This window comes from Zonotrichia albicollis, chromosome 2 (assembly GCF_047830755.1).
Source record: "Zonotrichia albicollis isolate bZonAlb1 chromosome 2, bZonAlb1.hap1, whole genome shotgun sequence".
NCBI classification, from domain to species: domain Eukaryota; kingdom Metazoa; phylum Chordata; class Aves; order Passeriformes; family Passerellidae; genus Zonotrichia; species Zonotrichia albicollis.
In genome coordinates, this window is record NC_133820.1 from 3,273,509 (window position 1) to 3,287,520 (window position 14,012).

The window sequence follows — 14,012 nt, forward strand, 5'->3', positions numbered from 1 at the left end:
TACTTTTACAGGAATATCCAAGACAATTAGTCACCCTGGCACAGAGCAAATCCTGCAAATCAGGGAGAGGAAACAAAGGTGCATGTGGCATTCACATTCTCTGAAAAATCTCTTCGTCCAGGATTTTCCCCTGGGAAGCTGAGAAGCCTCAGAGAAAAAGGAAAACAATTACTATCTCATTTGCTTCTCCTGTATTTTGCTCGTGTGGAATATGGAGATTGTTTACCACAGGTGATTGTTTCATTGGATTCTGGTGTGAGTTGTTTTCACTCTTTGGCCAATCAGTGCCAAGCTGTGTCAGGACTCTGGGAAGAGTCACAAGTGTACATTATTATCATTTTTAGCATTCTGTAAGTATCCTTTATGTATTCTTTAGTATAGTTCAGTATAGTATTCCTTAATATAATATAGTATCATAAAATAATAAATTAGCCTTCTGAGAACATGGAGTTATCACTGTCATATTTTCTGGAAAAATCCCTTCACCAGGATTTCTTCTCCTGGGAAGCTGAGAAGCCTCAGAGAAAAAGAAAAAAAATATAATTCATTTGCTCCTCCTGTGTTTTGCTGCCTTGGAATGTGGTTTGGACATTGTTTATCCAACAGGTGGTTGTTTGATTGGTTTCATGCCAATTCTTTTAAGTTAATGACCAATCACTGTCCAGCTGCCAGACTCTGTAAGGAGGAGCGAGTTTTTCATTAATATTTTGTTAAGCCTTCTGTAAGTATTCTTTCTCTATTCTTTAGTATAGTTTTAATATATCATAATATAATATAAAGCATATAATGTCATACACTATCATATCATAATAAAGTAGCCTTCTAAGAACATGGAGTCAGATTCATCTTCCCTCCCCACAACAGGGGACCCCAGAAATACCACATGGAATCAGATTCATCATTCCTTCCTTCATCTGGGAACCCCACAAGCACAACAGGTGCACAAACCCCAGCAGCTTGAAAGGAAAGGAAACCCGAGGGGACTCACCAGCCTGGTTGGTGGTGATGCTGACAGCAGCGAACTGCCGGGACAGGGCGCTCAGGTCGGAGACGCCGTTGAGCGCGTCGATCTCGAAGGTGTAGTTGGTGTGTGCCAGCAGGTCCACCACGGTGACGGTGGTGTTGGTGAGGCCGCTCTGGCGCGGCAGGAAGCGCACGTTGTCGCTGCAGGGCTCGCACAGCCGCCCGCCCCCCGAGCACTTCTTGCAGACGATGTTGAAGGTGACGTCCTTCCTGCCCCCCGTGTCCAGGGGCCAGCTCCAGTCCAGGATCACCGAGGTCTCGTTGATGTTGGAGATGACGTTTCTCGGGGCGGAGGGTGGTCCTGGGAAAGGGAAAGCAGGGAGTGAGATTTTTCTCCCTAAGGGTGCTCCAAAATGGGAGTAACGAGGGCGCAGAAATATAAAAGTAAAAAAAAAACATTATTAACCGAACTCTTCTGGTTATTTCCTGTGGAGACTCCTTCAATATTTCACTAGATTACAGACCTAAGATAACAAGAACCATGTTTTCTTATAAATAGAGAGTTCCCTCAGGGTGCAGTTCAGGATTGAGGGCTGAGTACTGGTAGCAATAAAAAAAATCCTACTTTTCCTTCTCGAGTCTGACAGGGTACAACAAGGAGAAAATGAAATCAGAAAAGGCACAAACCCAGCCCACCAATTTCCAGCAGCCTGTCCAACACTCAAGAAAACACAAGAGGGAGTGGATGGCTGACTGCAGTGGGACATGAGAGGAAGCAAGCAGGCGAGCTGTTGTGGAGGGACGGATGGAGCAGCAAGAATGACAGCCCCGAGCAGAATGAGCTACTCACTGGTGCAAGCCATGGATGGAGGGTCTTTCTCAGAGCGAAAGTAATTCTTTTCACACCTGCAGTTCAGAGATGCATCTTCGTAGGTGGAGCTGTGAGGGGGGCATTTGGCACACTTCACATTGCCAGCAGAGGCTTTGTAGAACCCAGCTCGACAGGCTGCAAAGTAACAGGGATAGAGTTTTAAATTCCATGGGCATCTTGATTCTAACATGAGACTACTGCCCTGGAACCTACCCATATGGGGATCACAGTTTGCAGACATTTATGGTCTAAAATTACAGATTTTTCTCATAATCAGAGCTGACAGAAATAAAACGTCTTGGTAGAATGGAGTTCATGCATCAGCCTGGATTTGCATTTAATTTTGCCTGGAAAACAAAAGAGGGTATTGCACCACTAAGAAGAAACATTTTCTACACTTCATTTTGAGAACTTTGTTCCTTTTCCTTCTCTTCTGCTTCATTTACCAAAACTTTGGCCCTACCCTGCATAAGAAGCTAACTTATCGTCCCTCTGCTGCAAACATTTTCTTACAAGGGCACATTGATTGTAAACTTCATCTCTTCAGTTCATCAGGTCAGGAGCAAGCAAGCCAAAACCAAGAAAATAACCTGAACAGAGAAAGATCTTTTCCATTTTTAAATGATCATGTCAATGAGCTGTGTGTATTACCTGTGTAAAAAAGATTTCTTTTTTGGATTAGCTAAGTCTTTAGATGGGCAGCAGTAGGAAAAAGCTCTGAACAGATATCCCAGCAGCTTTTTAAGTGATGGAGGAGGTAGGAACTGTTATTGTCTATTCCCAAAACCTAAATAAACACCTGGGCAAGGCAGATTTGTTGGTTAGCTCCTGATGCTGCACACCTGAGTGAAATACTCTGGTAAATGGTGAGAGAAAACTACTCTGCTCTTCTCTGAAACATCCTAAAAAGGGACGGCCTCCTCCAACAAGGGACAGCAGGAGGAGCATGAAGGGTTTCACAGGGAAGTGCCAATCTCAGCCTCCCTCCAGCTCTTCCCAGCCCTGGCAAATGGCAGTGCTTGGCTGCAGCTGCTCCCTCCAACTTCCAGACTGCAGCAAAGCAGCTGCCAAAGACAGCTCCTGCTCCAAGTTCTCTCCTGCAAGCCCTGAGGAAACACCCCAGACTCTGAGCCTCTGAGCCACAGCCCCAGCAGACAATCTGTTACAGCAGAACTGTAAGAATTGCTAAAGAAAAGCAGAACTGCTACAAATGACCTTGTGTGAGCAGCACAAACCTGCCCAACCTGGCACAGCCCAACCAGCTGGCACTTCTGGTGTTCCCCTCTCCTCAAGGGTTGCCCAAGGGGCTTGGGGATTCCCATTTAACTGGAGGAAATAAAGGAAACCTAAGTCCTTCTTACACCCCTCCACTAGGAGGAAATGCAGCAGGAAACAACTGGGTTTGGGTTGTTTTATTTTTTTTTTTTTTTTTTTTTTTTTTTGTGTAGCTGTTATTTTTGCAGCCTTTCACAACTCAAATGCCATCCCCTCCCATGTGCTGCCCCATGAGGCACCTGGAGCAAACCCAGCTCTGGCTGACAGAGGAACCTCCAGTGACTTTGCTGTTTCTGTTCCCAGCCCTTTTCTGCCTGCAAGCCAGGCAGAAAAGAGGCCAATCCCCTTCTTACCAGCAATAATAACTAACCAAACACAATAAGGAATAAATATCACACTTCAGTTCCCTCATTAATACAGATAACTTCCACCAAAGCTTCTCATGGAAACTTGCTACCATATTAAACTGCAATGGTTTTGCTTAACCAGCTTGAAGGAACATTTTCACATTTATGAGACAATGATGTATTTATGATTCTATACAGCAGAATCTTGTAATAAATATATATGCTAGTTTAATGCAATGACAAAAAAGAAAGACCCTATAACCAGTATTTTAATAAAAGCAATGAATTTAACACAAGTAAACAAGCTTGTATTAGAAGAAGAAATATTCAGAGGGATAAAGAAGAGAAACTGCCCCATTAATCAATGTCTCTTTCATCCCTCAGGTGAAAACCCATGGACCTCATTTAAGAAAAGCTGGTGATGGTCAGTGGGGGGGTGAGCCAGTCAGATTCCTGCTGTCCCAATGTGCCCTAGCAAGGGCATCCCAATCTCATGTCTTCCCCTCAGGCTGTCTTGCACTTTCTGTCTTTGTCTGTCAGACCAATTTCAGATTACTCACAACTGCAGACCAAAGGAGAAAAAAAAAATGCATTTACACTTGAAACTGAAGCTCAGAACTGGAGGTGCAATGAAAAACATTGTCGATGTACTTCCTATAATTACTAATAATTTTTTAAAATTCTGATATATAAGAGAGAAAAAATGAAGTTGTTATTTCCAAAGGCATTAATTTCTCTGTTAGACAAATTTGATTACAAGTACTGATAAAAGAAGATTTGGCTTTTTGAGGCAAATACCATGGCTTTGGTTTCAATTAGGTTGAAAAACATCATAGGAATTAGCATAGGAAGTCTTCACAGAATCGCTAATTTTAGCATGGAAACCAGCTGTGAACAGCAGTTGCTTTTACTCAACAATTTCTTGCAAAAACTAAGCACTTTTTCTTTCCCTCACAATGGGGAACAATACAGGAGGAAGTAGATGCAATGGGCCAGGAAGAAAAAAACTGTTAGCACACTAAAAGTGAGTCAAGGAAACTTTGGGAGCTTCTATGATATAAACTTCTGTGATATAAACAATACAGCAAGGCTGGCTGGTTTTGCTTTTTTAGGAAGATCTCCTCAAGCCTGCTGGCTCTGGTGACTCCTGTGGTAACTTCCATCTGCAGCATTCTAAAACTGCATTTATTCTGATTTCAGTCTCTTTTGTTTGGGTGTGATGTCAGGATGACTATATTGAGTCACCTGTTAGTCAGAATTTCAGGACTCTGGTTGTCCTTGTTGCTGTGTGAAAATGAACTTCCTTGAGCTCTAACTGATGAGTTTGTCTCAGAAACAGAGAGCAGGGAAAGTTAATTCAGTGAGAGGAAAACAAATGCACGCAACAATCTGTGCTAGGTACTGATTAAAGGAATGTGGTTCCCTTTTCTGCAGCAAAGTGAATTTTGCCTCAGCCTGACTAATCTGCTTGGGGTGAAAACCTGCTCCTAATTAAGGGTTAAATTATTAATTTAAACTGGAATTCATTTTAAATTAAAACATAAATCTGTTAGCAAATAGGAGCATTTTAGCATTCAGGTCCTGCAGCCCCCTGCACACAGAGCAATCTCAGCAATTCCCAGCTGTAAACACCAAGGCACAAGCGGAGCCTGCACTGGGGATGTCCCAGCCCCAGCACTCCAGGCTTGACAGGGCCCATCTCCTGCACAAGGTCAGGGAAACTTCATTTAGAAACTGCCTGGCACTGCCCAGCCCTGCAGGAGCTCTGCTTTTTAGGCAGGGCTGGAGCATCACAACAGGCTGGAAGTGGATTACACATCCACGGCATGGCTGACCAGCACCCACCCATTGATTGCTTCCTGTCTTTGTTTCTCTGCTCCTCATCAAAACAGCCCAAAGGTGAAATATCATTGAGGCTTCAAGGCACAGCCTCCACAAAGAAGGGAATTCAGTCACAAACCTGTGCAGCTCACAGATAACACATCCTCAGAGTGTGCACTAATGAGACAAATCAGAGCAACTCAGGACAAACCTCCTGTGCCAGGACAGGGAAGCATTCCCTACGGAAGTGAACACTCTTAGAGGGGCTTTGCAAACCATTCCCACTGTCACCTGAGCAGGTGAGTTAATTGAACTAATCAATATTTTAATTCTCATATCAGAACCCATTCTTCACTTCCAGGATTTTGAGAAAGTCCTCTAGTCCCTGTGGGGACATAGATTTGCTTGTGTTTGAATAGCTACAAAGTCCTGAAGTTGGACCTGGTCATCACAGGATGACCTTTGGCTGGGCAGGTGTGTTGGGAAGGCAATCACAGAATCAGTTAGGTTGGAAAAGACCTCTGAGACCATCAAGTCCAGCTTATCACGTCCCATCACCATGTCAATGAGACCATGGCACTGGGCTGTGTCCAGTCTTTCCTTAAAATGCTACTGACTCACTTCAATGCCCACACACAGCCTTGCATCTTTGAACTGTTCTCCAGTTCCTTTTGCCAGTGTTAAACAGCTTTTCCCTTATTTTTCACTATGGCACCCCATTCACCAGCAAGTTTTATAAAGCAGGTTTCCTTCAAAACCCCTCAGAGCAACAAAACCATCTTCAGCAACTCTGGTTGTTTAACAGTATCTTAAAGATCATAAATTCTATAGCATTCTTATGTCTGTAGCATCCTCTATCTCTCCTGAGCCTCTCTCTCTGTAACTTCTTGAACACCAATTCAGCCCAAAAAGGCTTCTAAAAATTAGACTGGATTTTTGATTCATATTTCCACTGAACTTCAGGCACACTTTTTGTCATCAGACCTGAATAAAAAGACACCACTTAAGTGAGCAGCTCTAAAACCAAGGGCTATTGCTGTACACGCAGAGCAGGCTTTCTCTGTGATGGGCTGTGCTGCTGGCACCTGAGGGAAGAGAAAAATAAAGTTGAGAAAGGCTCTAATGAGGGATAAAAGCTCTTCTTGTGATTGGACCCCATTACCACTACTGTAAGAATATCCCCAGAAAGAGCTAAGGATATTGACCTTCTCTTCTTGCCTGTAGGATTCCATTCTGTCTGTTGAAGAAATTAAAATTCACAAATGATCTTAGTGTGTGGATTCTTGCATCATCCATGAGATATGCATGGAGCAAGTATTCAGTGCAATGTGACACTGAAATGTCTTTAGGAAAACACTCCTCAGAATGAGCACTTTTCATTTTTTAAACCTGAAAGCTTCTGCTAGCACAAAAAAATTAAAAAATCAGTATTTAATCTTCCTCATGAGTAAATTTCTGCCTTTTTCCTCCCCGCTTCATATTTTATAGTGATCTGTGACCTTAACATATTTTAATCAGATGCTTCTGAAATTGGCTTTACTCCCAGGTCAAGCCATTGAGCAGAAACAATTCCTGTTCCTTTGTTTAATAACTGTTACTGGCAGACATATTAATTATATGTACATAAGAGATAGTGCTGTCCTGAGGGAACAACACTGCACCTTTCAACCACAAAAAACCCAAAGTCTGTAATAGCTGCACGTTGTGCCTTGCAGAGCTTCTGTGTCTCTTTCTGTGCAGTGCATTTCAGTGAGGATTGCTGCCAGCAGCTTTGTTTAAAGTGCAATGTCAAAGATTGCAGACCTAAAACAGACCTAAAACCTCTTTACAGCAAAGAGGTTCTCACTTGTGGGCATGCAAGCACCTGGTTTCAAAATGTGTCAGGCATTGTGTCCTCTCTGCAGGCAGTTTTGGGGGCAAGCAATCTTAGTGGATCACTTAAACAGGTATTTAAACCTTTAAAACGGGTATCACTTAAACAGGTATTCCTTAAACAGGAATTTAATAAACTCATGTTTATAAATTGCCATATAAATTATTTCACCCTCATACCTAAAACTCAAATAGTATTTCAAAACCCTGGAAATATAGAGATATCTGTTAATTTATTTTTTTAACAAAGATCATTATGTTAATCATCATTGTACTGCCCTTCATGTGGACTATCCAATATTTGGGGTTTTTTTTGCAAATTATTAGTTGCAATGTATTCTCTCCAGTTTAGGTAGTTGATGTGAAGTACAAAAATTCATCTTTCCTTCAATTTACCTTCAAATTTGTTACTTTTTTCACGAAATCAATGTACCCTTGGTTTTTATTACATGACAGGAAGACCAGCTGCTCTTGATGTGTCCTCTCAAAGCCATTCCTCATCTTACAAAGATCTATCATGAGCTTATCTTCTCTGTGATGAACAAAGACAAACTTTTCCATCAGCTTTTACAGGAATATCTTCTGATCCTCTGATCATACCCATCTCTGTTTCTACACTGTCATTTATACAGTGGAAAATGTTCTTATTTTTCCCATGACTGTCTGATGAAACCAATTGATTTATATATTGGACCACAGATTACATCTTGCTCTCTAACACATTTGGGCCTTTGCTATTTTTTGGGTTTTGTTTTTTATTTTGAGCAACCCATGGAACATCTCTCCCAGTGTGTCAACGCACAGATCCCAAGTCAGAACAGTTAATTCAGACATATAAAAAGGATAAATTTTCTCTCAGGGATGGAGGGAAGATGATGATGCATTTACTGAGGCTGAATATTCTTTTGCCACTTCCCACCTCTGTTAGCACATTCAGGAATCTTTTGGTGTCCCTGGGAGAAAATTAATGCAGAACAGGCTCCAAACCCAGTGTCACCTTCTAATCAAAATGCTGCCTGGTGGCCTGTGTGATGTTTCAGAGAGCCCAGCCCAGCTCCCTGATGACACAGGTCCACTACTGCAATTTGCATGAATTAGTACTTTTGTTAGGAGTCTCAGCAGAGCTGTCAAATTAATTGGAAAAGAAATTTAACAAACCCCTTACCCCTCAGAGATTTGCTCTCAGGTCAGGGTTGAGGCACATTGCTCGAGCAGTGTGGGGGAAGCTTGTGTTCTTCACACCCTTGCTGAACTTATTTTGTTGGTAAAAAAGAGACGACTTCAGTTTCTTGAGCTGTTAATTCATTACCTGTCACTGACATAAAAAAGACAATCTATTTCTAATGCTGCTTTTGGCTAGAGTAGGATTAAGTTTTTTCATAGCAGCTGCTATGGGGCTGTGTTTTGCATTTGTGCTGTAAATAGTGTTGATAATTCAACCAAGTTTTTATTTTTTACTGCTGAACACTGCTCACACATTGTCAAGGTCTTTTCTGAGCGGGCTGGGGGTGCACAAGGATTTGGGAGGGGACACATCTGGGACAGCTGACCCAGTTTGGCCAAAGGGATGATCCATCCCACCTTTCCTGGGGATGGCTGAACACCTGCCTGCTGATGGGGAGTGGGGAATCAATCCTTTGTTTTCTTTTCCTTGTATGTAGCATTTGTTTTCCCTACTGAACTGTCTTTCTCTCAACTCCCAAGTTTCTTCACTTTGCTCCTTTGATTCCCTCCCACATCCCATGAGGGGAGAGGGAGTGAGTGGCTTGGCTGTCAGCTGGGCTTAAACATGACAATCTCGCAACACTAAATATACCAGATGCTGATAAAATAAAAATAGAATGGCTCAGTTAATGGCCAGCGACTAGAATGTCTGCACACTCATTTCCCACAAATTCTCATACCTCAAAATTAGTTCTTTTTCCCAATTTCACCATATTTTTGAATTCAACCACTGGAGGCAAGACATGGCCAGAGGCACATAAAGTTTAGGAAGCAAACACTGGAGATACTTTACTGTCCTCACTTGCAAAACACAACCAACCAACCAAAAAAAAAAAAAAAAAAAAAAAAAAAAAGGAAAAGCTAAAATTGAAGCTGAAATTGTGTGCCTATGCCTTGTTCAGTGCTACTTTCACTGCCAACCACTGACTCATTATTTCCTGAATTCACTGAGAGCTGGTGCTGGGAAAGGGAAGCTCTTAAGAAGAGAAATGCTGCTGCAATGGCAAGCACTTAAATCTGTAGGAAAAAAGTCCCTAAGGTTTAAGCCACTGTCATTAAACCTCATATAATTTAGGGTATCAAAAAATAGTTGTAATTTGCAGCAGTATACAGGAAACAGCCATTGCTTTGTTAGTGATGCTGTTAATGCCACTTAATGGCTGCATCTATATTTTTGCCACACTTCTAAAGCAAAATCTCATTTCTCCCTCTCTTGTATTATGATTCACAACAGAAAGTGTGCCCAGACCACACAATTACATATATTTCAGGTATACTGGAAGAGGTTCTCCCTGCTACAGGAAGTCTGTATGACCTGACAGAGATTTTCTGAAGTGAAAATTAAATGCTTAAAAATTGTCATGGTATGGGCACAGAATCCTTAATTCCAACTGCTGAATTCTCCTATTTGGCCACACTCCTTGCTAATGTAGACTTAAGCCATGAGCACCAGCCTTCAAATATCTCTGTGCTGTCAGAATCTGGCAAAAGGAGGATGATTTTATCTAAAGTCATTAAACATATAAACAGATATAGTCATGTGCAGAGAGGTTTCTAAAGAAAAGCTTTAAACAGAAGACCCAAAACATTACAGCTTTATCGTTGTCAGAACATCCTCCTCTCTTTGTGGTTTTTTTTCATCAACTGTATTTTCATCCTTCCAGCAGAAAGCCTGAAAATTAAACAGTTCCAGCCCCTGGGGACATCTGTGAGCTGACAATCCTCTCACAGCTGAAAAGAAGGGTTTTTGCAAAACTATCTGAACACTGAAGTGCATTTCTGCACTGTGTGCTTTAGCTTTTGCCTCTTCTTCCTTGGTATTTTTCCTTTCAAAAAGAAAATTCTTAATTACCTAACATGCATTTTTTCTGCATGTGGTAAAAAAGTCTGGGTTTGCAGGGTAAGCAATTATCTGCTGAACAAAAATCCAATTAAATGTAAATTTTTTTTTTTAAATCCCACAGTTCAGCATTTTTATTCACTTGCTTGCTACCTGTGTGAACCCAAAGGGGGACAGAATCTCAGCTGTTTAGAAAACAAAGAATCTGATGTATTGCATTTTACAAGGTATTTGCTATAGAATGAAATCCTTCCTTACAATCAGCAACAGAAACAAGAACTCAATATTCTCCAACAGCATTTACTTCTCAATGCAGGAAACTCATCAGAAGGAACAGGAAACCAAATTTGCATTGTTCTGCTCAGTACTTTTTGTAACAAATAATACTGTGCTGATATCCAATGCCACATGTTCAATTAACAGCTTGCAATTCCACTGGACTTTATGGGGAAAAGAATCACAAAACAGAATTACAATGCCTTTCATGACTCTGCATTGTTTTATAACAAAGGTTTTACTATATAGACACCATGCCATTTTCTGAGTGAAGGAAAAATATTGCAAACACCATGGATTTAACTACAACATTGGTTTTATATTAATTTTTTCCCACTTCTTAATTTAACAGTCAAAATCAGAAACCAAGGAGGCTGAAAGGACATCCAAAACCCTCAAAAGATGGAAGCATTTAGGGAATCCACCATGAGATCTGACCTTCTCAATCTATCAGGACCAACTGATGCAGAATAGGGTGGGGTTTTAATCCTACTAGGAATATTCTCAACTACTCCCATTAGAATTCTTTGGAGTTTACTAAGAGGTAATGGGGAAGTCAAATTCCATCTGGTTACTTTGCTTAGCAAAGCTCTGATCACAGGTCTGTTTCCAAAATATCTATTTTACTTTTTCTGAACACATCTCAAGACAATAAAAAAGGCTTTCCTTTTTGCAAGCTAAGTTTCAAGAACAAGAAAGAATCCAGAAAAAAGAATGCTGTACACATTGATCTGGTACAAATGATACAAGATAGCACATAAAAACCCAAACAATTTTAAGCAATTAAGTCAAGTAAATCTGTTATTGAAAACAAAAGTTATAACAGAAATAATTACCTGTTTATTGATGTAACTTTGACTGGGACAACTGGTTTCCAGCATACTTGTCATTGAGACCTTTTTTTCACTAAATACTACATTTGAAAAGCCAATACAGAGAGGAGAATAGGACAAAGGTTTGTCCATGACTAAGCAGTTACACATCTCACATTCACTACTAACCAGGTGCATTTCTGAGAGCCCAGGGCTGATGGGTGAATCTCTACACCTGACACAAAAGCCTTGCAGACTGGTGAGATCCCACAAAAGCTTTCCAGCCACAAATGGAGCTTCCAGCCTTGTGCTGGGACAAAATGGGTACCACAGGCAGGCAAGGGTTCAGCTTGGGATAACCTTGGACTAGAAGATAACCCTGGAAGAGGTTCCTTAAACTGTGTTTTTCTGCAAAACCATGGTTCAGCAGCTCATGAGCCCTCATTTCCCCACCAAACCCACAGAATAAGGGTGTATGTCAGCGGGGAGCATCCTATGGAAAGTTTTTCTTCTATAAAAGGCTCTGTGCTTCAGACAGGAATCCAGTTAAAGTGTAATAGTAATAATGTCCATGTAAGTCACTAAAGCATTTCTACTTTTTTTCCCTTCCTCCTCTCCTTGCTGCCTGTCCTGTGTGTCAGATTAGAAATATACAACAAGTGATTATGATAGGCAAGTGTAACTGTATTTTGAAGGTGCTGTCAAAATGCATTAGCAAAATGTCCCATTACAGCCCAAGCAATCTGAAATGATCTCCCACTAACACAAATGCCATCAGTGCTGTGTTCTGCTGCCCTGACAGCACAAAGTGAGGCTGTGACAGCTTCCCACAGTTACAAACCTGGCCCTGCAGATCCAGCACCTCACATCGAGCCCTCACATCCCCACCTGGTGCCACAGACACGGCACACGCAGCCCTTCGCTTTGTCTTGCTCCCCTTTATAAATTAATTTCTAATTATTAATTATAATCTGTGCAGTGACCCTCCCTCAGCACTGCTAAATAAATCCTGAATATCCCTATCTGGGCAAGGCATGGCCAGAAGTGCAAAGGCCAGGGAGCTTCCTCCAGCACCATCACCATTTTCTGTGCTGCTCTGTGCCCCTTGGGACAGGAATTCTGAATAGCTGTGAACTGGAATATTAATTGCACTTTCTAACTGTTCCCTAGCAAGGAAAACTTTCCTCCTGCATTAGGATTTGCTCTTAAAGAACATTTTGCTCTTTTTCCACTTCTTCTCTTGGCTGCAGTGAAGACTGGGTTAAATGTGAATTCCCATTAAATGTGTGTGCAGCAAGCATTTGGAAGAGGCGAGCAGCAAGCAGGCTTGTTATTCTTGATGAATAATGTAACTTAAGAGCTGTAATGCTCACAATTGATTTAACAGCTGCCAACAGCCCCAGTTTAGAAAAGAGTGAGGCAATGCTTGTAAATTTGGCTTGAATCAGATTAGTCCTCCCTGTTACCCTGCAAGTGGGAAATATTTCTGCCCTGCCTCCTTGGTGGCACCCTCCTTGTGCTTCATCTGTTGGGCATTTTTTAATGACAACAAGTAGAGTAATCTTTCTTCTCACAGTATATACAACTTTGTAAACCTTCCATCAGAACTCTTTGCATATCACACTGAAAATCTCTTCCTGCCCCCTGCTCCATGCATTCTCCAAAACCTCCAGTAATATATAGATATTTTTACCTCAATCTTATCACATTAATTTCTGCATATTTTACATCTGTGGCACAAGAAAATCAGAATAGGAGTTAGAGCTCATGTAGTAATAAAGGACAGTGTTCTATTTAAAAAAAACCCAAACTTCTTTCTATTAACAAAACCTCCTTTCTTCTAAAACTCCTGGTTTACAAAGGGATCACCTCACAAGGTTTAGGAAATGATCCCAAGCCTCTGCATCAGTATCACAAAACCTCCAAAGTAGCAGAGGAAGGAAAATAAATCTCTCAGAAATTAGGAATGCTTATCCATGGAGGATTCCTTGTGTATAGCTAATAATCAACAATTTTAGGGCAGCTATAATGGAAGCAATCACCAAATAAAACCAACCCATTTTCCCCTTGCATCTGAAACATGTGGGAAAGGGTACAATGGAATTCCCTCTCCATTTGTTTTTTACCCTTTGACTTCTTCAGGTGTTTTTACAGAGAAACTTCTCTGAAAAAAGGTCTAAACCAGAAACTCATGGCCCTTCCAAGGGCTATTTTTGATTAGGTAATTTCTGCCCCAGAAGAGTTTTATACAACCAAAATAATTTGAAAATTAAGCCTGTAAACAAATACCAAGTTGAATTAACTCTAGGACCATCAACAGAGGGAAGGGGATACAAGAATCATAACGTCACCCCAGAACAAGGATATAAAGGAAACAGTAGAAAACAATCATGAAACAACAATAAGAGGAGAGTCTAAAATTTTTTAGTTAGCATTTTGTCATCTAATTCCTTTTCTTTTCAAATAAGTCAACTACCTCAACATTCACTTGCACTAAGATGCCACAGTCCAAGAAAAAGCAGAAGCTGAGTGCAATACCTAAATGATGTCCTTTCCAATATAGAGGAAAAAATGAGTGTGTTATTTTCACAGCCAAACATTCCAGCCTACTAAAATAACTCCGTTTCATAAGTGCTCCTGAAACAGTTCCAACTCAGGCAGGAGCAGAGTTGGCCTGGATGAGCAGTTCAGAATCCATGTGATTATTCAGT

At 41.1% G+C, this 14,012-nt stretch overlaps 1 protein-coding gene across 2 annotated transcripts in view; it reads right to left on the reverse strand.

Moving 5' to 3' along the window:
• The window catches only part of EPHA3 (EPH receptor A3), a 171,328-nt gene that overhangs the window by 56,644 nt on the left and 100,672 nt on the right, over window positions 1-14,012 (reverse strand). For both annotated transcript variants that reach the window (XM_074531577.1, XM_074531571.1), the window contains exons 4-5: window positions 1,814-1,969; window positions 989-1,324 (exon numbers count right to left, since the gene is read on the reverse strand). In XM_074531577.1, the coding sequence (XP_074387678.1) occupies window positions 989-1,324; window positions 1,814-1,969 (492 nt within the window). The remainder of the gene's footprint in view (window positions 1-988; window positions 1,325-1,813; window positions 1,970-14,012) is intronic.